Here is a 24,379-nt window from a genome sequence, read left to right on the forward strand (position 1 = left end):
TCAAACCAACAAAGTCACTGAACTCCATTGCTTCAGTCTGCATCCTCTTTGAAACTGACGTGAGATGTTTTCTCATTCAACTACAAAACGCAGACATTTACTGATAGGCATCTCTGAATGGGTTATTACAACGTGGTGCCTCTCTCGACGCTCACATCTCTCATATCCCGCCTATTTTGTGCGACCATCTCCAATCCCACGTCGCGATTGGCGCACAGATATGGGAAGTACACTGACGTCGCCCAATCGCATCCCTCCTTTATTCCTTCGGCTCGGATCCAGAGTGGCCTGTTATTTTTGAAGTAGCAGGTGAAATCGGTGAGTATTTCAACTTGATTTTCCGCGGAACAGCTATATCCGCGCGCGCGTAATCGACCGCGTACGCAAACCGCGTCGCCATGGCGCTGTGGTTTTTTGTCATTCAGCCGCGTCTTCACTTTGCCTGGAAAGTCTCTCTTCCCGGATCTGGGGGTGCAATCTATTAAAGATGCAGACGTTGGAGGCATACCCAGTAAACAGCGGAATCGAGGACAGAGCTTAGACGTGGCCTACATTTTGGAGACGACCGACTTAGCGCGAGGGTCCCCGTGTCGAAATATCTACAACGCGCACGGGGTAAGAGGATTTCTTAGGGGGTATTTCCCGAAGCATCTCGTGTCGTAAAACCAGGAACGGGTACCCTGTGAGCAGCCCACCACCGAGAGATCTGTCGCCCCCACCTCTCTCTCTCTCCTATAGGGCATTCCAGGACATTGAAATTAGGCTGTACCGTCGCGCGTAAAGGAAGAGCGGGGTTGGTTCTCTGTCCGCAGACAAGTGGCATCCTCTTAGGTGAAACATATGGTCCTCCGCAGATTTATCGCCGCTTGTTTTTGAGTGTAGTCGGGGTGAGCACAAGATGGCGCTGTGACCTAGTTTTGGCGTTTCATTCATCAACAGGTCTCCCTTCTGTGTGTGTGCGTGTGGCATGAACAGCATGAACATGTACACGGTGCCCAGTCCGGGGATACCAGGATGTCCGCCGGGGCTGGAGTACCTCACCACGGCAAGTATTCTCACTTTTTCCTCTATTCATCCATCTATTCATTTCAATCATAGCAACTCACAACAGAAATTGAGCCAGGGGGAGAAAAAAACAAACACAACAGAGGTGATTTGTTACTGAAGTACAAGCCCTGCAGTACATTGATGCTGTTATTTTATTATTATTATGAGGAGTATCATTAAGCCTTTCTTTTTAATGGTAGCCTATTTGATGAACAAACTAATTGAACTGCATGGAACAGTAAATTGGGGGAATATTCTATACAAATATACATGTCCCACTGCGAAGTCTACGAAGGTGTCACAAAGCTTCAATCTCTTCGTATTACTTCTTGTGCCTCCAGAATAATTATGCATGTTGTGTTAACCCCTTAACCCAGCACATTTTTTGTTGTTCAGCTTTACTCAAATCTTAAAGCTTCTCAACTGGAGAGCAACAGTGTAACGCCTCATTTGAAAGCTAAGACTAACAAAACGTTTTTTTGTCACCTCTTTTTTGTTGCATTTTTTTTTTGGCCACGTTCTGGTCACCTTTTCATCACATTTTTGTCGCTCCATTGTGGCTTTCTATTTGACATTTTTTTGTTGCTTTTCCAGCATGTCTGTTTTTGTCACATTTTGAAAGTGTTTTTGTTGCGTTCTCATCTGAAATGCTTTTTTGTCTTTTTTTTGTGCTTTGTGTTGTGTTTTCATCACTTTTCATCTCATTTTAGTCACTTTTGTCATATTTTTCATTCTTATGTAGTGTTTTTGTCTCTTTTTTGTTGTTTTATTTGCTTTTAGATTTGGTTTATGCCAAACTGGAGGAAATGTGTTCAGTTCATGTGGGGGTTAAGAGGTTAAAATTGTCAATTTAATGCAGCATTTTCACATCACGACATGTTTTGTTTGTGAGATACTACTCAAAACATCATTTACTTGTCAGTATTTGAGTAGAATTCATTATTAGTCTTATTTACTATCTTGTCTTTCTTGAATACATCATTGTGGATACACCACTAATCCCTAATAAAAATACAAATAACGGTTTTCCAGGTGGACCAGCTTCTGATCAAACAGAAAGTGGAGGTCGTTGAAGGTACACTACTTTAATAAATGACTGCATTGTATTGTATAAATCTAATCATGTGCGTTTCACTTGCAGCTCTGGTTGGCTTTGAAAGCAACAACAAGTATGAAGTCCGTAACACGATGGGCCAGAATGTGTTCTACGCCGTGGAGGAGAACGACTGCTTGAGTCGACAGTGCTGCGGGCCCATGCGCTCCTTCACCATCCACGTCCTGGACAACTTCGGACAGGAGATCATCACCATCATGAGACCTCTGAGGTGCATGTCCTGCTACTTCCCCTGCTGTCTACAAGAGGTCAGTCTGCATTGCATACGCCAGTGGTAAATAGATACAGCTTTGATAACCGGGCTTCATTCATTGCCGTTTTGAATCAATTACCCTCTAGTATGAATACAGATCACCCACACAGTTCATTCTCTCCCTATCACGTACACAGCTGGAGGTGCAGGCGCCGCCCGGGAACACAGTGGGCTACATCACGCAGCAGTGGCATCCCTTGTCCCCCAAATTCACAGTGGAAAATGAACTTAAGGAGCCTGTGCTGAAAATCAACGGGCCTTTCTGCGGATGGAGCTGCCTTCCAGATGTTGACTTTGAGGTGAGTTTATCTAAGCACACAAATCCATTACAGCCACGGTGCGACTGGCCACTGTCGCTCTCTCTCGCCCTCTGGACATGTGGAGGGGAGCAGGGGAAAAAAAAATATGTTTCCAATCAGAGCGGGGCACGGCTCGGACACAGCCGCCTCACAGGGCATGCTCTTGTGTGGGACAGTGTGGCCATTGTTTCATGGCTCAGCTGCTTTTATTAGATTGAGCTGTGAAGGGGATTCGGGTCAGTGATACAGACCTTTTACCAGACTTTACAGCGAGAGCAACCGAAGCATGAGATTACTCTGTGTGTTTGCCTCTGAGCGGCTTTGAAGCAATTTCCAGGGACACCAAACTTTGTGAACAAACAGGGATTTATTTGACTTTAGATCTATTTGTGCACAATATTAAAGAAGACGTTTCATGCTAAATCACTTGTTTTGAGCTTTCAACCATGTACTGTAACTTTGCTCTAGTATTTTGCTTCATTCAAGCAGAATTAAGTGTAAGAAACAAACTTAAAGAGATCAATGTATCACACTGGACTTTGGGGACACTATAAACATGATACTGCAGGTTTAGTTGTGAATACAGTAAGCATTCATGTCAAGACTGAACTATTTTTTGTTTTGTTTGTTTTGGTTTCCTTCCATTTATAGCTATACGTTAAAAATGTCATAGTATGTAATGTCCAATCTTGGCTGGTGGTGGACACAGCCATAATTATCAAAATGATCCAAATAGTTCCACACAGACCTGTCTTTGCTGTGCGGGTGAATACGCTGTTGATACAACTGAGAATCATCATACTTTTGTCCAGATCATTACGATGGATGACGTCAGTAAGATCGGCAAAATCAGCAAGCAGTGGTCGGGACTTCTTCGGGAAGCGTTTACGGATGCGGACAACTTTGGAATTCAGTTTCCCATGGATCTGGATGTGAGAATGAAAGCTGTAATGATCGGTGCCTGTTTTCTCATTGTAAGTAGCTCATTGGTATTCCTTCTACCAGACAAGCACACATGGACACACACACAATAATCTTGTACTTCTATCTTAGTGGGGACACTCATAGACATAATGTATTACCCTAACCCTGAACCCTAAGACCCTAACCTTAATCCCAAACCTAATCTAAACCCAATTCTAACCCTAACCCTAAAACCACATCCCTCAAACAGTCCTTCAAATAAGTGGACCACCCAAAATGTCGTCACTTTACTAAAATGTCCTCACTCTGTTGGTTAAAAACTCAAACTGGTCCTCACAATGTCGTAAGTACAAGTAAATACACGCACACACACACTAACAATCTTGTACTTCTATCTTAGTGCGGACACTCTTAGACATAATGTATTACCCAAACCCTAAACCCCTAACCCCACCTTAATCCTGACCCTAACTCTAATCTAAACTCAATTCTAAACCTAACCCTAAAACCACATCTTGACCCTCAAATAAGTGAGGACCACCCAAAATGTCCTCACTTTACACAAATACAAGTAAGCACACACACACACACACACACACACACACACAATCTTGTACTTCTCTCTTAGTGAGGACACTCATAGACATAATGTATTACCCTGACCCTGAACCCTAAACCCCTAACCTTAATCCTAACCCTAATCGAAACCCAATTCTAACCCTAACCCTAAAACCACATCCCTCAAACAGTCCTTCAAATAAGTGAAGACCACCCAAAATGTCCTCACTTTACTAAAATGTCCTCACTCTGTTGGTTAAAAAGTCAAACCGGTCCTCACATTGTCGTAATTACAAGAACACACACACACAAACAGAGCCTATTGCCACAGTAGACGGCTCTGACCCATTTATAAGAAATTACGCCTTTACAAGTAATGGAAAATGGAAATTTCCACCACCACCTGGGACTTCCTCTTTTGGCAAACACGCTGTTAGTCTATTGATACAGCTAACAGCCAAACTCGCTGCATATCGCCAACGTTGATTTATTTGTGAATATATTTAGCTCTAACGCCACTCGTCTGAAACAACTTTCCTTTTTCCTTTCAGGATTTCATGTTCTTTGAGTCGACCAACTGATGCGCCCAACGGGAGTCCCGCGAACAAAACAGACTCTACGAGAGAAAGGCCACAAAGCCATTCTGATCATCTGTCCGAACGTAGAACAACCTTCAAACCGATAGTATAAAATAAATAGGTACCTCAGTGTTACAATTTTGCATGAACTGTGAAATAGGAGGTGTTTTAGTCGTTGGCTGCGCCGGTTGGTTTGCTTGAACATGTGGTCGGGACAAAAGGATGAACGTGTTTACAAAATGGCCTCCTACACTTGAATAGCCGCTCTAATGTGCGGTATGGAACGGGACAGGAAGGATTTTGTGTTTTCAAGCTGGTTTGTGCGCCAAGCAGTCAGCCCATCACTCGTTTATGATTTGTTATAGCACAGTACAAGTAGTATAAGCCACTGAATGCTCGTAGCTTTTTATCGTGTTGAAACTGAATGACACAGGCAATGTAGTAGTTTCAAGTAATTAGTTTGTCATTTAAACAGTGAGCAACGTGTGTGTTGTGTGCTATGAATGTACAATACCTTGTGGTAATTTCCGATGCCATATTACGTAAGTACAGGTTGCCAGTGCCGCTGTGGATGTCCTGGAGGAGTTGAGATTTGATATTGTTCATGTTATATATCCACAAGAGGGAGCTATAGCCTCTCACAGAACATGACCTCAGCCCAAAGGGAGCGACTCCTCATTTGCAAATGCCATAGGTTTTTATTCAGAGCTTGTATATTTTTGGACTAACTCAGGTTGAAATGCATGTTGCTGTAGTGCTTTCGTGTGCTGCTCTTCGGGGATTGGCTGGTTCAGATTTCACAATAATTTTGTACACATAACTGTATATTTAGTTGTATTGTTTATTTGTTTTTTTACGTTTAGATTGTTGATGGGTATTGATATTTAGATATAACTTTGCCGCCTGCTCCTGAAGTTGATTATATGGGAATGTAGCCGATACATTGTCCATCATGTTAAGATCACAAGGAGCCGGTGTGTTTTCCATGATGATAAATAACGTTTTCTAGGTTGTATTTTTTGGCGTAAACACTGCCAGTGGACTTTCTAGTGTTTCCGGATTGCTTCCATGTGTTGACACTCTTCTTGTGAAGTTGTTTTGTTTCTTTCGTACTCGATCGGCGGAGTTTATCTGTCATGTAATGGTTTGGGTATAAAAAGTGGATCTTGACAATCCCAGCGAGATTATGCTTGTATTTAATATTTAAATGAGCTCAAGCCATCGGGGTGAGGCCGCTCTACCTGAGGTATTACTCGCAAATACGAAATACTACAAATGGCTTGTGTAACATACATAGCGGCCACATTAATAGGCACACCTGTTCTCATGCCTTTTAGTTCACAGTAAGTCAGGTTTATTTACAAAAGCCCCTTTCACAGATAAAAATCACAACGTGCTGGAAAAAAAAATTGTTGGAAGTCAAATGCATAATGAATGATTTCATGAAATAAATACATGTCACAGTGTGTAGAGCAGCTGCTGTATAAGTCCACGGAGTCAGCCATGCGGATAAACAGGAGATGCTTCAAACTTTCAAATTATGTTTTCAAAAATCTACACAGGTTTATATTAGATGCTGTACCTTTCTGTATAAGGAGCAATGGGTGGAATTTAACAGACCTAAACTTATGTTTCGTTGAAATTCTTAACATTTTGTCCAAGTGTTCATGAATAAAACTAGGGTTATCATGATAATGAAGAAAGAAAAAATAGGTACTTTAAATGTTAACACTGTGAACTATTCATCAGTTAAGTGTGATTAACACCTAATACTTAACAATGAATAAGTGAAGTATGTGAAGAATTATTCATTATGAGTTTGGCATTAACTGTAGTGGTTAAGTAGTTATAAGGCATTAATCACACTTAACTAATGAATTGTTCATGATGAAGAAGAAGAAGAAGAAGAAGATGATGAATAAAGTGTTAATTCATTCTTTTTAGTTACTATAAAGTGCTACCGAAATCTTGTTAACGCTTTATATTAAGGTGTTCTCATTAATTATTATTATTAATAAGGTATTCATAAGAATTAATAATATGCCTGTAAAGTATTAACCCACTGCTTATTATACTTTTATCTGTTATCATACTAATAGTGTGAACATATAGGTTTTTAAAATCTCTTTTTTGTTTTATTGTATTGTCTGTGTCGCCTTGTTTATAATGTCTGCTTACTGTTATTGTGTGTTAATGTCCTGTCTTATTTTTACTAACCATGTCATGTCTGTTGTCTTTTGTTCATGTCTATTGTGCTTGTTGTTCTGTGACTTTAGCCATTGTGGTTAACTCTGGCATATTTACATGTGGACCTTGAGGACTCATGTTAATGAACATGCACTGTCCCATCTTAATAATACGCTTATTCATAGCTAACCCTGACCGTAACCCTTACCCTAACCCTAAAGTGATTACTAATGCTTGTTAATACTTAATGAGCACACCTAATCTAAAGCGATACCGAAATCTTTAAAGTTGTGTCAAGACATGCTCTACCTATAGACTGTAGAATCAGTTTACTAAATAATAACATGAAAACTCTCGTAAACCCAATGGGAATAATAATAATGATACAGTATGATATTGGCGGTACGATGTTCAATCGAGTGTTCCTAATAATGTGGCCATGCAATCTGCACATTGTCATTTGTTCATATAGGACACAGGGCCTGATCCCACAAATGCACTGATTGTGTAAAAGCCAAAAAGTTACAACAACAGTGTTTAGCTCTCCTGTTTGTGTTACTTATTTTCAATAGAGATCAAAGTTGCTATTCTTCTACTTTTGCACTAAAACGGTAAACTACTGGTTTTGTCATGCGACGGGATGCAAACAGATTTTGTGAGCAAAGCTTAAGTTGTGTCAGGATGTTGGTAAGACAATAAAAAATGGTGTCCACCTGTTGAGTCGTCCTGTTTTTTGTGTGTGTGTTTTTTTTTTAGTTTCCTGTCAGTTTTCTTATAAAGAGGGTTTGAGAGAAGAGTTGAAAGAGGCTATTTTAGTGATGCGGGAGAATGAACAGCAATTCGAAAACCTTCACTGCGAAACATTTCCTCCTGTACGAATGAGAACTCACATCTCAACACATTTACCGTAGCCAATTCCCAGCCATTATTCTTCCGCTCTCAATTATAAGTCAGGCCAATAAGTGCATGGAAATTGCAATGTAAAAGTCCTGATTATCCTGAATAACAACCACATGCACTTTCCTGTGGGCGTTTTCTTTTTATAAGGGCAATTGCAGTTAATATTGCTGGACCCATTCCGTCAATCGCAGCAGTCCTTGAACATGGCAATATAAACGAACAAAAAGAACATTTGCTTTTTCAGTATTTCCTTTTTTTGAAAAGAAGCAATTAACCTAAGCGGGCACAATCGCCTTGGCTATGAGCTTAAGAGCCAGTGAATTCCTGCTGATTTTGAAGCATATTTTTGTGCGCAGGAGGGTAGTGCCAAAAGTAACTGCACTTGAAGGTGAGACTATTTTAATGAGAAGAGAGAGTATAGTCAGCCAATAAATGAGTTTTTAGTGATTGGCCGGGAATAGTAAATGTACGTGCAGTTTCAGTGCTTAAAATGAAGCCACTTTTTTATTATGTAGCTCCTAAACTGGAAGCATATAGACTATGTGAAGATGTTCGAGTGGTTTACGTTGTTAATTTGTACAGAAATTCAAAGTATGTAACTAGAAATACTGCAATAGCTGGACAAGTAACTGCAGTGCTTGTTAAGACCCATGAGCCACTGAGTTTGTGAGCGGTGTAAGTGCCACAGGGAGCCCTTATAGAGGATGGAGAGTTACGTGGGAAATGATGATGTTTGTCAGTGTTTAGGAGACGAGTCAAGGTTAGTTTTTGGAGAAAAGTTAGTCCAAAAAAAAAAAAAATCCATTCAAATTTAACATGAGGATTAAAAAACATCTAAAAAAAGAAAATACAAGTTTTCTCTGCCACAGACAAAAAAAATAATATGACAGTGGAAGTCAAGTCATTTCCTCCAGAGCTCCACTACCCACGTGACTCTCCTTCAGCTGCATTCATACCCTTCTCGATCCTCTTGGGTTAGGGTCACAGCGAAAGAGTGTTCAGGTGTTAGTCCTGAGCCGCTGCGACTGAGCCGTGCTGCCCCTGTGGGTCGACCTGATCCGTAGGAAAAAACGTAGCACCCGGAGGAAACCTGGCCGGCTGCCTTCAGTCTCCTCTGATCCTCTGAATCGGCGCAGCGCCTCCTGGGTCTGACCCTGTTCCAGAGCGTGGTGTTCTGCACTGGTCAGCTCCACCTCCTCCTTCCTTTTCCTCCTGCGCAGCTCCCTCCGCTCCACAACAGTCATTTACCATCTTCTGGGAAGAGCTTAGCAGTTCATCTGTTTTATTCTCCAGTGAATGTCCATTAACCGGAACAATAGAAGGCATGAGTGGCTTAGCTGTGAGTCTCGCCCGGATACCTCCTCGTTTGTCCCTTTCTTGTTTCCTGCAGCTCCTCTTGTGACGCCTCCACTGTGCTGCAGGTGTGTGTGTGTGGGGGGGGGGGGGGGGTCTTGATGACTTTTCAGTGCTTCAGGAGAAAACATGTGTAGGTCTCAATCTCCACGTAATTCTAACATAATGTCAGCTTCCAGGTTGTGAGCAATAGTAATGTTCACATCACTGATGCAGTGGATTTTGCAGTTAGTCTTGGTCATTGGCTACGCTTCTCCACTGGGGGCCGCCATGGTCTTCATCTCATATCTGAACTCGGAGCACTCTGATCATCTCCGAGTTTTAATTACACTTTGAGTAACGTTCCAAGGTATTTAAGTGGGAGTCGCCGAGAATGCACCATGAGAAACCAAAGGAAAAGTCCAGAGTTCAAACCCGGCTTGTACTTTCAAAAACCAAACCACAAAAAGCAAATATAAGATCATCAGATTTGGATGCTGAACTTGGTTATTAAGGAACATGACACTTTACTATGTTCCAGTAATCCTACTTTTCATTTTGAAATGTTTCTGTAGTCATGCATTAAATTGTGTAGTTTAACCTAAAATCACTTCTTCATAAAAAGGAGGAAACATTGCAGCATTGGCCGACAGCTGAGCACTTGTTTATCCCACATTCCCGCATTCAGTAGAGAGTATCCCAGTGAAGGATGGCCCCCACACCACACAGGGCTGATGTCATTGTGTCATTAGGAGCTGATGTGTGGCCCTGCGAAACACAGATGTTTCCGAAAGTCTGTGGCGTCCGCCTTCCATTTTATAGGCCAGGCTTATAATTAAATATACATAGAGAAACCAGCAGGGGACAGGCTGTGTGGCCACGCAGGGATGAGAGTCGGAAGCAAACTACAAAACAAACAAGGCAGCGTGGCAGCTGCTCAGAATAGATGTGGCACTGAGTGAAATACAGTTTGTTGACAGGTCGGATCAGCAGTAGTGTGCAAACGACGGCGATTTAGGCGTTGGCGTGAATGTAGCCACATAAAAACGTCTTCAAGCATTATTACGTAGAATAAAAACGAACTCCACATTGTAACTGCTACAATTACTACTCTGACATAGTACTAATGTTTATTCTATGTACTATTTGATCAGGGGTGTCCATATTAATGAACTGTTGCATTTGTCATTCAAATTAGGTGTTCTTATTCAGAACACTGCACGGACAAAACACGCGGACAACTCTTAGTTCTACAGCTCAAATATTACAGATAGTTTTTTCCATGAGATTTTAATTCAAACACTTCAAGGAATAGTGTACCGTTTTTTCCATACTAAGATATGTTCTTACCTGAGCTTAGACGAGTTGATACGTACCTCTCTGGTCTTTGTGCGTGCACAGACAGGTACGTATCAACTCGTCTAAGCTCAGGTAAGAACATATCTCAGTATGGAAAAACGGTGAACTATTCCTTTAAAGCAGCACTAAGTAACGTGTTTAACTTAATAAATCCTTTCCGTAGTTCCTCTGGGGGTAAGACAAGTGTTAATGGGATGATTTCGGAGGTCTTTCATCTCCCCCTGGTGTCTCTGGAAAGAAAACCACAATTGCAACTTGACTGCACCGGACCAGAGCCACCAATACACACTTATAGAATCATGAAGAAGAAGCTAGCAGGCTAACGGGCAAAGCTAACTGCGGGCTAGCGCACCTTTAAACAGTATTTACAGCCAATTTTGGGTGAAAAAAAATATTTCCATTGTGTAATTGGATGTACAATATCCCTCTCTCCCGACGCCTCTTTCTGTCAGCATAGTATTTACTCTCACAGACAATTAATAAGTTAAAAAATCGCAACTTGCTACGACACCTGCAGTGGCGCTTGTAGCCACTAGGGGCATGAGTTACTTAGTACTGCTTTAAATTGCCACCCGTATTTCTTGCTAACACTTGTAGCTAGCAACTGTTGTTTGTAACCTTTTTCTTTTTATAAAACTTCTTCCCCATCTGCTTTGGGTGGAACTACTTCCATCTACTTTCTATTATCTACATGTTTCAGTCATTAAAATCTAAAATACCAATAAACATGTCCAAAAGAATAGACCCATTTTAGCCTTGTTTCTGTTGCTTCTGTGCTCCATGGTTGTACTTTCCACATCTGTGTTTGATTGAATAAATAATGAGTAGTGTAAAAGGCCAAACAAGATTAAGCTTACTTTACCCAAACTGTTCTGTTATAGTGATCACAGCCAATTAGTAGAACCGCACTGTAAACGGTATTGAGGTGCTATAACTTCAACATTTACCAAGAACGGCGTGGCTCATTCCAACTCCCAAGTCCCTGGTGTTTAGTTGATCCCCGCCTGACTGCAGGATACTGTATGTGGAATTTTCTGGAGAATGCTTCGGGATAAACAATCGGCTGAAGCCACATCTGTGCAAACGCGGCCTGAGAAAAGTGACGCTCTCGCAGAAGAAGGGCAGATGTGAGATATCAAATGGGGGGGGGGAGGTTTATTTACATTGGGCGTCTTCCTGTGAGAAGAACACACCACAAACGCTGCATGTATAATGGGGGCTTTGTTCCAGGGAAAGTGATAGGGGACAGAGCTACAGTAAGTGACGTGAAGAGGGTCTGCTCTTCTTTTCATTCTCAATAGAACCTTAAAAGGTCAGTAAATCAAAAATGAACAATATAGACTTGCCACTCGTTTGGCTTCTGTTGCCAAGCTGTTGCTATGCTACGACACAACATGCACAACCTATGATGTAACAGTTAGCAGAGGTGGGAGCAAGTCATTAAGTGCAAGTTTCGAAGTCCAATTCCTAAGTAAGTCCAAGTCAAATGGTCATGGGGTCAAGTCAAGTCGTAGCTTTTGACAAGTCAAGTCACACTATAGTCGGCAAGTCAACTCAAGTGGCACACGTTGGAGTAAGGCCAAAATTAATAAGCTGCTTATTAAAGGTATTCATACGCTGCTTAGTACAGGTATTTACAAGCTGCTTATGAATACATTTAAAGCAGAACTAAGTAACTTATGCCCCTAGAGGCCACAAGCGCCACTGCAGGTGTCATGGCATGTTGTTTTTTGTTTTTACTCATCAATTGTCCGTGAGACTAAATGCTACTCTGACAGAAAAGACAAAAAGGGATAGAGGGATATTGTACATTGCGCCACAACCCAATTACACAATGGATATATTTTTTCCCGCTCAAACTTGGCTGTAAATACTGCTAAAGTGGCGCTAGCCCACAGTTAGCTTTTCCTGTTAGCTTGTTAGCTTCTTCTGATTGTGATAAACCAAATAACAATGTTTTGCAAAATGTTCATCAACAAACCGAACGCTGTAAGACAGATAACAGTCATGACTTACCTGTCCGCCATGTCATAAACCTCAGAAATGCAAGCCAAAACTGTAGACAACAGAGAGCAGTGAGGGAGATGTTGGGGCTGTCTGGTCAGAGGGAGAGAAAGTTGCAATTGCAGAGACACCAGGGGAACGCTTATTACCCCCAGAGGGACTACGAAAAGTCCCTCTGGATGTTCCCGTTGACGGTGCTGTTGAGAGGAGGAGGAATGGTGGTGCACCCCCAACTTCTCTCGCAGGGACTGGGACAGAGATAGTGGCAGGCGCATCTGGAAACAAAGCATATGCCATGCTGAATAGGCTTGCTAGATCGGGAAAATGCATTAGGTAATAGTGTTAGCAGCTCAACAGAAAGGATCTGGCTCCATTTCTCCCACTCGGATGTTGTAGGAGACCAGTAGCTCTTCAGGCTGGTCTCCCATCTGTGTCCGGTGACCGTCATGATCTCCCTGGTTTGCAGGCCGGCTTCAGTAGCTGCACAGCTGTACTGCACAGGCTGTGGTTGGTGTAGCGAGTCTAAAGTGCAGCTGCCTTGCTGATGTTTGGCATCATTTGTCCCAGTGCATTATGTCCCATGGGGCTCGCTGTAACACCAGGTGTTCTGCTGGTTGAGGGCCTCCTGAGGCTGTCTCAGAGGGTGTAGGTAGAATGGAGCGGCATCCGTTGGGCAATGGGAAAGATACTTCTTAAAACTCGAAACTGGGCAATTTGGGTTGGTTGGCTCAGCAAAAATGCCCCTGCGATACATCGGTTGCATTGGATCCCTGGGGTCTTTGTGGTTTTTCGTTTCTGCATTGTGGGATAGTGTGATGGTCTCGGTTTCACTCCCTTCCTCTACATGCAAGGTGTAACTGGATATCAAGCCATACCTTTCTTACAAGGCCGATGGCTGTGCTTGTAGAGAGGACCCCTGAATCCTTGATCTTCTTTAAATCAGCGCTGGAGATGGGCGGATGATGCTGGCTGGTGTCTTTGCCACTCTTACGATGTGCCTTTCAGACTGGTGTGTATACATTGTTGCTGGAATTGAATAGCGGGTTTTTGAGGATGTTGAAATGGCTGTAATAGTGGCTTATTCCACCACGCAGAGCAGTGTAGCTCGCCACAGAGTAGACATCTCCAGCGCTGTTCCGCACAGATGGGTACAATGATCTTAATAATGTGTTCAACCCATCTGCATCTTCCCCAACAGACGTGTTTTGGGTCTCTTTTACCCAATCACGGAAGACTTTCATAGTCCAAACAGTATTATTTTTGGTACTTTTCTCATGTCGGTTTCCCCTCCATTTCATTCATCTCATTAGCTGTTAGAAGTTTATGTTTCTTCCTGGTCTTCTCCTCCTTTTCTTCTTGTTTTTTTCCTTTATGTTTTGGAGACGGCGAATTGGTACATTCGGCCTCCCACCAGTTCCGACCGCAGAGTGTCGCTGAAAGCTCGTCGCTGATCTTTTTTCCAGTTAGGACAAGTGACCGGACTGCTTGCGGAGTCATATGAAAGACTTTATTATTTTTTTCAGAGGACCTCTATCAGAAAAAAAATGACCGGTAGAACGTTGGAAAATCCCATTCAAGTAAATGGAGCGTTCCACGTGCATTGTGAAGAGCCGTATAATAACATCTTTTAAACACCTCATAGTCTTATAGATTGCTAATGTTTATTAATGCTTTATTACTAGTTAATGAGCACACCCTATTATAAAGCATGACAGAAATACTCTTGGAAGATTTGCCAACACTTGCTTGCCCTATCTGACCCGGTCTCTCTGCTTTATTTCTTTCCTTCTTTTTGTCATTTTGCCCACATCTTCCATTTCAGATGTTGATTATTATTCTAGTCGGCCATGCTTTTATCCGCTGGACCTGCACCTTTGTTAAGCATTAACTATTCATGTTTTTGAACCACCTGCAATTTCATTTCAACCCCACCTGGATTTCTCGGTTTTATAATAGTTTGAGCCAAGATGAAAATAATCTGAATTTAAATTGGAATGTGACTTGGATGTTAGAGAGTCAACCCTTATCCTCTACTGCTTCTGCTTTTGTGTATTTTCTAATTTGCTGCTGCTGCTGTTACGACTACTTAAAATACTAATTCTTCCCAAACGACCAACACTTTTTAAGATTTCTGCTGCCTGATAATCCCACTTCCCTTACCTCGGCATTTACTAGTGGGCCTATAGTCTCTGGATCGTCAGTTTGGTTTTGTAAGTTGTTTGGCACGCTGTGATGACATCTTCAGAATAGTTTTGACAATCCTAATTATGGTACACAGAAAAATAAAATGGTACAAAGCAGAGGCGGTGTAAGAATAGCAGTATTTATGTTGTGATGGGGCAGAGTCCTCCAGCTGAAGCTCCACAAAGTTTGTTTTATGGCCACAACCATCCCAGGAACCTCCTTTTTTATGGGTTGTTTCTATTTTGGCACGTACTGTAGAGAATGCATCACATCCAGAGCTCAATGTGCCATATCACCACTATGTGACCTATTTCAGTTCGTTCCAGATTTTTAAAAAACGGACCAAATGAAAAGGGGAGCGGTATCTACAGAAGCCGCCTGACATATACTGAACATGTGCGATACACAGACGAAAACGTTCGGACCCGTTTTCTCAAAATTAGGTTTTCATTACACTCTCTCCACTTTAGTAGCTCCAACAGGCTCCAAATATATTCTCCAATATTCCAGTCTTAAATATTTCAAAGGGTTTTGGGGGGATTTTGAAATTCCTAGCCTCATTTATTGAGCTTTTACCGTAACTGCAAAAACAACAAGGGGAAATTTATTTATGTAGCACAATTAAACCCAAATGTTGTTGACCAAAGCTCTTCACAAAAGGTCTGCAGTACAAATATATAAAACAATACACAACATACAGGCTCAGATTTTGGCCATTATATGTGCTGGACAGTGTTAACCTCTTAACCCCCACCTGAACAGAGCACATTTTCTCCAGTTTGGCATTGCCCCAAAAAAACAACATCAAAATAGCGACGAAAACAGGGATGAAAACACGACAAAAGAACGTGACAAAAATAGCGTCAGAAAAAGGACGAAAATGCAACAAAAACACAACAAAAAGGCGGTGAGAACCTGACCTCACTTTTGTCGATCTTGGCTTTCAAATTAGGCATTACATTGTTGTTCTCCAGTTGAGAAGCTTTTAGATTTGGATAAAGCTGAACTGGAGTAAATGGAGGGAAATGCCCTTGGTTTAGGCGGGGGGTTATGAGGTTAAAAGCTTTAGAAATGTGTCTTAAAGGGGCTAGAGGCAAGTTGGCCATTTTACACTCACTACTGCCACCTCAGGTCATACGCTTAACTGCAGCTTCTATATTAAGCTCATGAATGACGGCACTTCAGACCCGAATGAACAACTTTCTGAGTAACTTTAACATTTTTAAACTCTGTGTAGTCCCTTTAAGCAGGGTTTTAAAATGGCCAAGCGTCCTTAATAAATGATGAGTTAACACTTAATTCATCATGAACAGGTCATTAAGTATAACTGATGACTACTTAACAATGAATTAGTCAAGTATGTGAAGAACAAATCATTATGAGTTAGCCATTAACTAGTTAAGTAGTTATTAGGTGTTAGCTAGACTTAGTTAATGACTTGTTCATGATGAATTAAGTGTTAACTCATCATTTATTACGGCTAAATAAGGTGTAGTTATTTTAAAGTATAACAATTTTTTTCCTCATATTCATATGAGTGCGTTTCAAAATGATATCTTACACCTCCTCCTTTCACCTGCAGTTTCTCGCCTACGTTATGATAAGCAATACTGATGCGTCTTAGAAGAAAAACAGCATGTCAACAGTTCTCTGCCGCGTGTCTTACAGTAAACCCTTGCTTGCACTTTTAAACGCACACAGACCGGCAGGATTAAAGCGAGTTAATCCATGTCTCACCCTTTTCCCCTCAGTGGTGACACCCTGGGGTGACACTTAAGCCCAGCGCTTGTTAAACTACTTTGGTGTAGGCTAAGTGCTGTTTACTAGACGCCTTCCATGGGGGACCACACCCTGAGCCGGCGGACCCCAAATCGGGGCCACGACGTAGACAACCCGGGGCCAGCTGACGTTCTCAAGAGGACGGGGAGGGTGAGCAAAAGCACGGCCCCCTCCATTGATCTGGACTTGTAATTAGAGCCGCTGCATCAAAAGCCTTTCGGATAAATAGAAATGCCTTTCTCTTTCGGCAATGGTGCAATTGTGGTTTTTTTGACCGGGAGAAAGGGGACCCAGTGTCTCGGAGACGTGACTCACTATGGGCAATTGCAAAACCATCCGCTGGTACCACCACGGTCCAAAATAGACGCGAAAGTAGAAAGGAGCCAAGGTGTGTCCCGACCGCTGCAAAATGCATGTGAGAAACTGAAATGACCTGACAGTGATTGATGCTACGGTTTTATGGATCAACAATGACCAGATGTGGAGACAGAGAAGGTCATTTTGTTCAAATCAAGAGCAGTGATTAGTGAGCAGAGGCGGGTAGTAAGTGAGTGACCTATTGAAGAAAGAGTAGATATATCATTCACTACTTTTTACTTCCACATGAGTAATATTGTAATGAAGTACTCTTACTTGAATGAAAAAAATTACCTTCTCCACTGTGAGTAAATTTAAAAGTTACAAACTCTAAAAGTCGACCTAAAATATGAAATAGTTTGTGTTTCGTGACATTTTTTCTTCAGAAATATTTATTTCTAATACATTTTTTTGGATATTTTCTTTAGAAATATTAGAATTTGTTTCCTCATCATTTTCTTCACAACTAAAACATAAATCAGACTTTCACGGCCAGACTTCCCGAACCACGCACACCTCTTCCAGCTGTTCTGTGTGGACCCCGAGACGACACCAGGCCAGCTCTGAGCGTGTCCTGGGTCTACCATGAGGCCTCTGAAGCAGATGCCCGAGCCAGCTGGCTCCTTTTGACATGAAGGAGCAGCAGATCTACTCCGAGCTCCATCCAGGTGACACCCTGCAAAGGAAACTGATTTCGGCTGCCTGTCTCCACGATCTTGTCCTTTCGGTCATTACCCAGATCTCATAGGTGAGGGTGAGAACGTGGATCAACCGGAAAATCTAAATCTTTGCCTCCGACTCAGCTCCCTCTTCACCACAGCAGTCCAATACAGCGACTGCATCACTGCTGACGCCCGACCGATCCGTCTGTCGATCTCACACTCCATCCATCCCTCAATCGTGAACACGACCCCGAGATACTTGAACTCCTCCACTTGAGGCAAGGACTTCCCTGATTTGTTCAAGCCAACAGAACAACATCGTCTGCAAACAGCAGAGATGAGATCTTTTCCAAACTGGACACCCTCCTTTATGGACAGAATTTCTAGGGTAATGAACAGAAGCAAATTAATCAATTTGATTCATTTTTGTGTGTCAACATGATGATTTTATTACTAACAGATTTACTCAGAAGAGAAACAGAATGTTTTATTGAAGTAAGAGTTGGCATAGGTCACAAGTTTACTCAATGTTCCTGTCCGAGTGTGGATAAAGGCAGAGTGCCTCGTCTGGAGGGGAATCTGACATACAGTATGCCAAATCAGAATGTGACTCAGTGTGGGCTATGGTTTGCAGATGCTTTGCTGTCGGCTACAAGAATAATGTTACATTGACAAAAAGAGATATAAACGATATTTACAGTTTAGCTCAGGAGTCTTTTGGCATCTGTTGTCTTTTACATTTTTCAGTATTCTGTTAAATCTTTAAATCTTCATTTAACTACAGAGTCCCAAATGAATCATAAATGTATTCCTTGGGCCAAAATACACTCAAAGAGAGGTTATAAAAGAAATGGCTCCGTCCTCTGCACGCCAGGAATAGCCGAGGAGACAGTGTGTAGTCAGGAAGTCTGTTTAGTCTTCACTAATGCAGCGGCACCAGTGAGGGAAGTGTGGTATTCTTCTAACATGGCACAGAGGCGGGTGGACTATACGCACATTTACTTCGTGCAGATTCTACTACAGTAGCAAGAAATACAATTAGGATAAATTATCACCAATAAATCGCTTTAGTTGCGGTAAATCAGACATGGGCAAACCTCGGCCCGGGGGCCGAGTCCGACCCACGAAGCAATTTAATCCGGCCCGCTGCTCATTTTCCATAAAAGTATAATTTTTTCGGCATTTCACAGTCGCAGGGCATTCAGGAGGGGTGCGTTGGTGCCATGACCAGGATTTATGACAGAGCGAGCTCAATTTGGCTCAGTCTCTTCAAACAAAGTATGGGCTAAAGTAAGAAAACAGGAGACACGTACTTCACAAAACAGAAGCATAAGGACCACGTGCTTCGTGTTTTTAAAAGTGTAGCTATATCTCTGAGGGAGGACAGTGGACCGCACGTCGCTCTGCCAGTTTAAATGCAGCGCCTTCAAAGCGGATGAAATAATATCTTCACATATCACTTAATCAATAAGACCTGCGGTAAATTGTAGTGGTGCTGGCTGTTACAATATGAAGAGGCCGAGGGCAAGCATTGATTGAAGAGTTAAACTGCACAGCCCATTCCGTCACTGTCACTTTATTCCTCCCTGTAGCCTTTGTCTTGTTTACTTCTGCAGCAGACTTGTTTTTGGCCTGGTTTACATGGTTTAGACCTGAGTTGATCTTAGCCCTGACTCCTGCTTTACATGTGGTTTAGCTCTTGGCTTGACATGGCTAAATATTTACACACACAAAAAAAGATAAATAACAATATCAGCTATTCAAAATACACAATTTAGTCTAATGTACAATAAAGTTGAGCAGAGTAAGTAAGAGGATAGAGTTATTGTTGGTGCGGCCCTCGGACTCAATTCAAGTTTCTCATGTGGCCCCTTGTAAAAAGGAATTGCCCACAATATGAAGAGGCTGGGGGCAATAATTGATTGAAGAGTTTTAACTGCACAGTTATAACTCAGGCCATTTCTTCCTGTTTTCATGCTGTGAGTTAGTTTGTCGCTTTCAAAATACCTCCCGCACATCCCAATTTTTGACATTGTTTAAAGGGGGGGTATTATGCAAAATCGACTTTTTCAAGCTTTACATCATGTTATTATGTCATTCCCTCATTAAAAACATGCCTGAAGTGTTGCCTTGGCACATTCACATATTTTTGAGTAATCTGTAAAAACTCTGATGGCGGCCATCTTAGGGATAGGTTTGCCTGAGTCCTCCTAGGAACGCCCCCACCTCCTGGAGACGCCTCCGACCTTTCGTCACCAGCCGAGTAACCAACTACTGCTCCTCAGCAGAACCCCCTCCCCACTGATGCCACAGACAGCGTGTGGAGGGGGCGTGTCTGAAAGGGTCAGAGGTCAGAGACAGAGGCCTATTTCAAGACATTCACTACAGCCATTTTGAGAGAGCAATTTTATACAAGGCAGTTACTCTAATTTACTGCATTTACAGACCAACAGAAGGTTTGGTCATCATTGTAGTGTGATATAGACTGGTGCTGTGTGATTGAAAAAAGCATAATGCCCCCTCTTTAATAAATTCTATATTTTGTGGGTGTGGACAGTGTACACTAAAAATCTGCTATAGATATACCATACTAGTGGTCTGTTTTTATATACGTTTTCACTTTTCTCCCACATATGAGTGTATTTACATGATCTATCTCAGTGTTTTTCAACCACTGTGCCGTGGCACACTAGTGTGCCGTGAGATATTGTCTGGTGTGCCTTGGAAAATGACCCAATTTCACCTAGTTGTTTTTTTTTTTAAACAAATTCATTTTTTTCCCGCAAATAATGTACCGTTTTCGAGTGTCTGTGCTCTCTAGAGTAGAGCAACCATGTAATACATACTCCATATTAGGTCGCTAATTTCTTTGAAACAAGAGAAATAGTGATGCATGGATGCGGCAAGTGGCAGTGACTGTGGCACTGTGGCTAGTGAGACTATACGGTGTTCCTATTCAAGACACTTTGATGTGAACGACTGAATATAGGCGACAGGGTTACATTTTTTAAAATGTTCTGCCTGTAGTGTGCCTCGTGATTTTTTCAATGAAAAAAATGTGCCTTGGCTCAAAAAAGGTTGAAAAACACTGATCTATCTATGGTGGCAACATCAATTTACTACAAGAAAGTGTGCTAGCTGTAATGGCTCTTGAGTATTAGCACCAAAAGTATCGTTAGCACAACAACAGTACTCGTCAATGCAACCGAGCTAAATAATGTCGTACAATTGCATATTGAGGCGTTCAAGCACCACACGCTTCATATAGGGGTAAAACTATACCTGCCCTGTGACCGTCTAACAGACTCATGGCTCCCAATCTGTGCCAACGGACTGTTCACATGCCAAACTCATACAAAAGCATAGATGGAAGAGGTGGAAGGACGCCTCTGCCACCCCCTGAACTACTGACTACTATCACTTGTTGACATTTTGATAAGCAGCTACAGAAAAGTACACTAGTAGGCGTAATGACGTACACGTGTGCCATGTTGTCGCGGCGACCTGCTGCGTCAACACGTCACTCGCTCCTCGTTTACCAGAGCAGCTCCCGGATACCGCTGTTTTGTTTTTTTTCTGCATGGGCCATTTTCTGCCATTAAACACAATCGCAAACACCCACACCACGGGGATTCAGACTGGAACCTGTCATCAGCACCTCCGCCTCCTTCACTTCTCCAGGCACGCGGGTGGCTACACGCTGTAATACTACTGCAGTAATATACAGCACGGGACTCTGGTGAAATATTAAAGAGCTCATAAAGGTTTTGGACGGGCTGTAATCGAATCCAGATTTCCCAGTGTCCAAATGTGGATGTTCAGCGAGGAGGAGGACTATTGAAGGCAGCCCAAAGCCATTCGCTGTCATGGGCTGCCAAGGAGAACCACTGAGATTTTCCGTTGGGAGAGAGATTCCCAGTAACAAGCCTACTGTAAGTCCCTGTTAGAAGTCTGCAACTTTGCCATTATCTGACACATCGGATCACACTTTAACTGAGACAGAGAATAATCACAATAATGCGGTGTCAGAAGCGATATTACTCTTCATTATAGATTTTTTCTTACTTGAGCGAACATACCTTAGCCTAAACCGTACACCTTCATTATCTGAACTCACTTTCCAACACTGAATTGCCCAATGCAAAATTTCAATACACTCCGCTGGACCCGTTCCACCTCCTGAAGGTCTCCCTGGCTTTCTCTGGAAAGGCCTGGCTCATATGTCATCCAACTCCCCTAATGCTGAAAAACCATAGCGCGGTGATGTCATTAAGTACAACAATATGGCCCAGGGCTCCAGGGTAAAACCCCATTGACAGTGTATTTTGGATGGTAAAACCACCAGACCGGAATGCTTCGAGGCACGAGTGTTCGCCTCGACGCGGCATTGGAGACGCGGATGAGGGACTGCACCGGTCCAGGGCAATGCCAAATGGCTGTAACTTTACAACTCCATAAATGTCTTCCTATGTGTGTGTGTGTATGTGGAGTGTGGGAGTTGAGGGCAGTGTCGGTTTACAGTGCATGTCTTCTGTCAGAGCTGGAAGAGGTCAAAAGGTCCACAGTGGTGTCAGTGAGTGCGGCACAAAGCCCTCACTGATGCGCATAACAATGCAGGGGTGCTGTACGGGTCAATGCAGCTGTTGCTTTAAGGCTCCAGATGTTCAGGTAAGTCCCATTGTCAAATCTCAGGTACAGATGTTTTTCATATGTGTCATAGTGTCCAGTATTACAGTAATATTAATTGAGATATTACTTCCAATTGCAACTTTTAAAATGTCACCAGAAAGGATGCTGAGAGTAGTTTCAGAGAGCATATATTTGAGCTGTGCACATTGGCACATTTTGGACGATCATAAATGATTTATATTAATACATAAGCATAGACTCATGCATGGGTTTCTTGCATGAGTCTATGCTGAAAGTTTATGTGATGTTACTTGAATGAGAGATAAGGGCTAGGTTTATTTTAAGTGCTTGTTTTGTTTTCTTTTGTAAAAAAAAAAATGTCTTGAATACGTTTCAAATGAATAAATAAATGAAAAAAATATTTATGTCAATGTGAAAGTGATTTCAGTTCAGTTTTTTTACCCTTCTGATCAGTATTGGTTCTCAGAGTTGTTGTTTTTTCTCAATAAACTGCAAAATAAGACTTGTTCGAATCATATAAAGAATCAGATGTCAATACCACAACTTGTTTATAAATCATAAAAGGATAAAACGTTCTAAACACATGACAAAGTCGCCATAAAACATCACACCACAGACTTTAACACGTCACAAAAGCTCTATATTTGAGTTGAATTAGTGCAGGAGAAAGTGAAGTCTCCCGCAGGCTACAGCGAGTGATTTTGAGCACGACTCCAGAGCGCCTGCCTCCTGCGGGCAGTTTGCGGAGGGGTATGGGGGCGGGAGGGGGCAGTGCCGGTGGCAGCCAGGGCGCCGGTCTGCGCGCACACGCGCTCAGGGAGGAGGGGACCAGGGGGCCTGGGGAGGGAGAGTCTGATGGGGGTTCAAATACAGCTGTGCTAAGGAACACTTTCGCTCAGGACTGCCCTGTGTCCGCGCGGGTCCACCTCCTGCCTCCACATCTCTCCATACGGGACTGTAACTCAAAGAGGCTGCTGATGCTGCCGTGGGACCGCGCTGGTTCTCTTCTATGTTGAACACTTGACCGGAGTTCGTCCCGAGCCTCTGTTCACAAACCTCGCACCAATTTGTAACTTCATCACTGCGGGGGCTTGTTCACCGCTCTCCATCCGAGAACACGCTGGAAACTGCCATGGAGTACCTCACGTTTTGTTTTGTCTTCACGTTCTGGGTCAAGTTCGGCTCTTGTGTCCACTCTGCTGACCCTTCTCCTGCGCCCGCACCCATCCCCAAAGGTAAGATTTGATTATCCAAAGTTAAACTCCGCATTTACGACATGATGTCACCGTGCTCACCGGGGGCAGGTTGCTCAGCCCGGGGCTCTGTCTGTAAGTTACGAGCATATGTTTGGGGCGTAAAATTGCACGATGAGAGTTCACGCTAAATCAGGCTGCGGCTTGTTGCCAAGTTTCGTGTTTATTTGATGCCTGCCGCCGCTGGAGCTTCATAAATGCGCCTGCGTAAAGTGTCGGGACTCTGGAAAAGAAGTTCATTTCGGCGACGCTTTGATGAGGGAATTGCGTCAATTAGCGCACGTTCAAAGAGGGAGAAATGTCGGGATTTGTGGTATAGTTCTTCTATATCAGTGCACAATGTTGAGGAGATCAAATGTTTTTCTGAAGTTGGCCTTTGCGTTCACACTTCTCGATGTCAACGCTTGTTTGCGTGACGTATTGCTGATTGTGACCAAATTCATGTTAAGTTGTATTTTTATTTGCAGTTATCTTTAATCATCCTACTCTTTTTTGAATCTACAAAACGTAAACAATAGCCTAGCTGAATACCTTAAGGCCTAAGAGTGGGCCTAGAAGTTTTTTCAGTAATAAAGAGGCCTAGACAGTATTATGTTAGTCATAATGATAATATTCACAAGGTTACAGACTTTAGTCCTGTGCTTCTTCCAAGTCTGGTTACAGTAGGCCATACATGCCACAGTAGCCTCACTATGCCACCGCTTTATAGACGTGTGTGAGACGCTCAGCCCTGTTAACATGTAGCCAGGCCTAAATTGCTCTAAATTACCCTAAAATCATCACCATTCAGTTAAATGCGACTCTGTGTGCAGTCACGCAGCTCTTTAGAAAACCTGCGCACGACAGTTTAAGTGGACTCATATGCCGCTAAGTGAGGCTCAAAACTGGAGTTCAATTGTCCATGAGCCGCATTGTATCTAGCAGACTTTAATTCACAGA

General features: G+C 42.6%; 2 protein-coding genes across 4 annotated transcripts in view; both read left to right on the forward strand.

Moving 5' to 3' along the window:
- Positions 1–226: 226 nt before the first annotated feature.
- On the forward strand, positions 227–5,045 carry LOC306977770 (phospholipid scramblase 2). Of its 2 annotated transcripts, XM_079576212.1 has the most exons (8): positions 292–318; positions 739–831; positions 940–1,045; positions 2,080–2,122; positions 2,189–2,409; positions 2,552–2,713; positions 3,526–3,687; positions 4,747–5,045. In XM_079576212.1, exons 3-8 carry the CDS (start codon positions 968–970, stop codon positions 4,774–4,776), a joined length of 696 nt encoding a protein of 231 aa, XP_079432338.1. In that variant the 5' UTR covers positions 292–318; positions 739–831; positions 940–967; the 3' UTR covers positions 4,777–5,045. The 2 variants fall into 2 exon arrangements, with proteins under 2 accessions (XP_079432337.1, XP_079432338.1); XM_079576211.1 differs by lacking the exon at positions 739–831 and having other exon boundaries at positions 227–318.
- An 18,046-nt stretch (positions 5,046–23,091) lies between these two features.
- plod2 (procollagen-lysine, 2-oxoglutarate 5-dioxygenase 2) overlaps positions 23,092–24,379 on the forward strand; it is a 36,144-nt gene continuing 34,856 nt past the window's right edge. For both annotated transcript variants that reach the window (XM_079575749.1, XM_079575750.1), the window contains exon 1: positions 23,092–23,422. In XM_079575749.1, the coding sequence (XP_079431875.1) occupies positions 23,320–23,422 (103 nt within the window). In that variant the 5' untranslated portion in view covers positions 23,092–23,319. The remainder of the gene's footprint in view (positions 23,423–24,379) is intronic.

This window comes from Gobius niger (genome assembly GCF_951799975.1).
Source record: "Gobius niger genome assembly, chromosome: 18".
Lineage (NCBI taxonomy): Eukaryota > Metazoa > Chordata > Actinopteri > Gobiiformes > Gobiidae > Gobius > Gobius niger.

Coding starts and splice junctions, on each gene's coding strand:
- LOC306977770 (XM_079576211.1), top strand. CDS start 968: ATGAACAGCATGAACATGTACACGGTGCCCAGTCCGGGGATACCAGGA. Junction 1,046..2,079: donor GGCTGGAGTACCTCACCACG/GCAAGTATTCTC, acceptor ACGGTTTTCCAG/GTGGACCAGCTTCTGATCAA. Junction 2,714..3,525: donor TTCCAGATGTTGACTTTGAG/GTGAGTTTATCT, acceptor ACTTTTGTCCAG/ATCATTACGATGGATGACGT.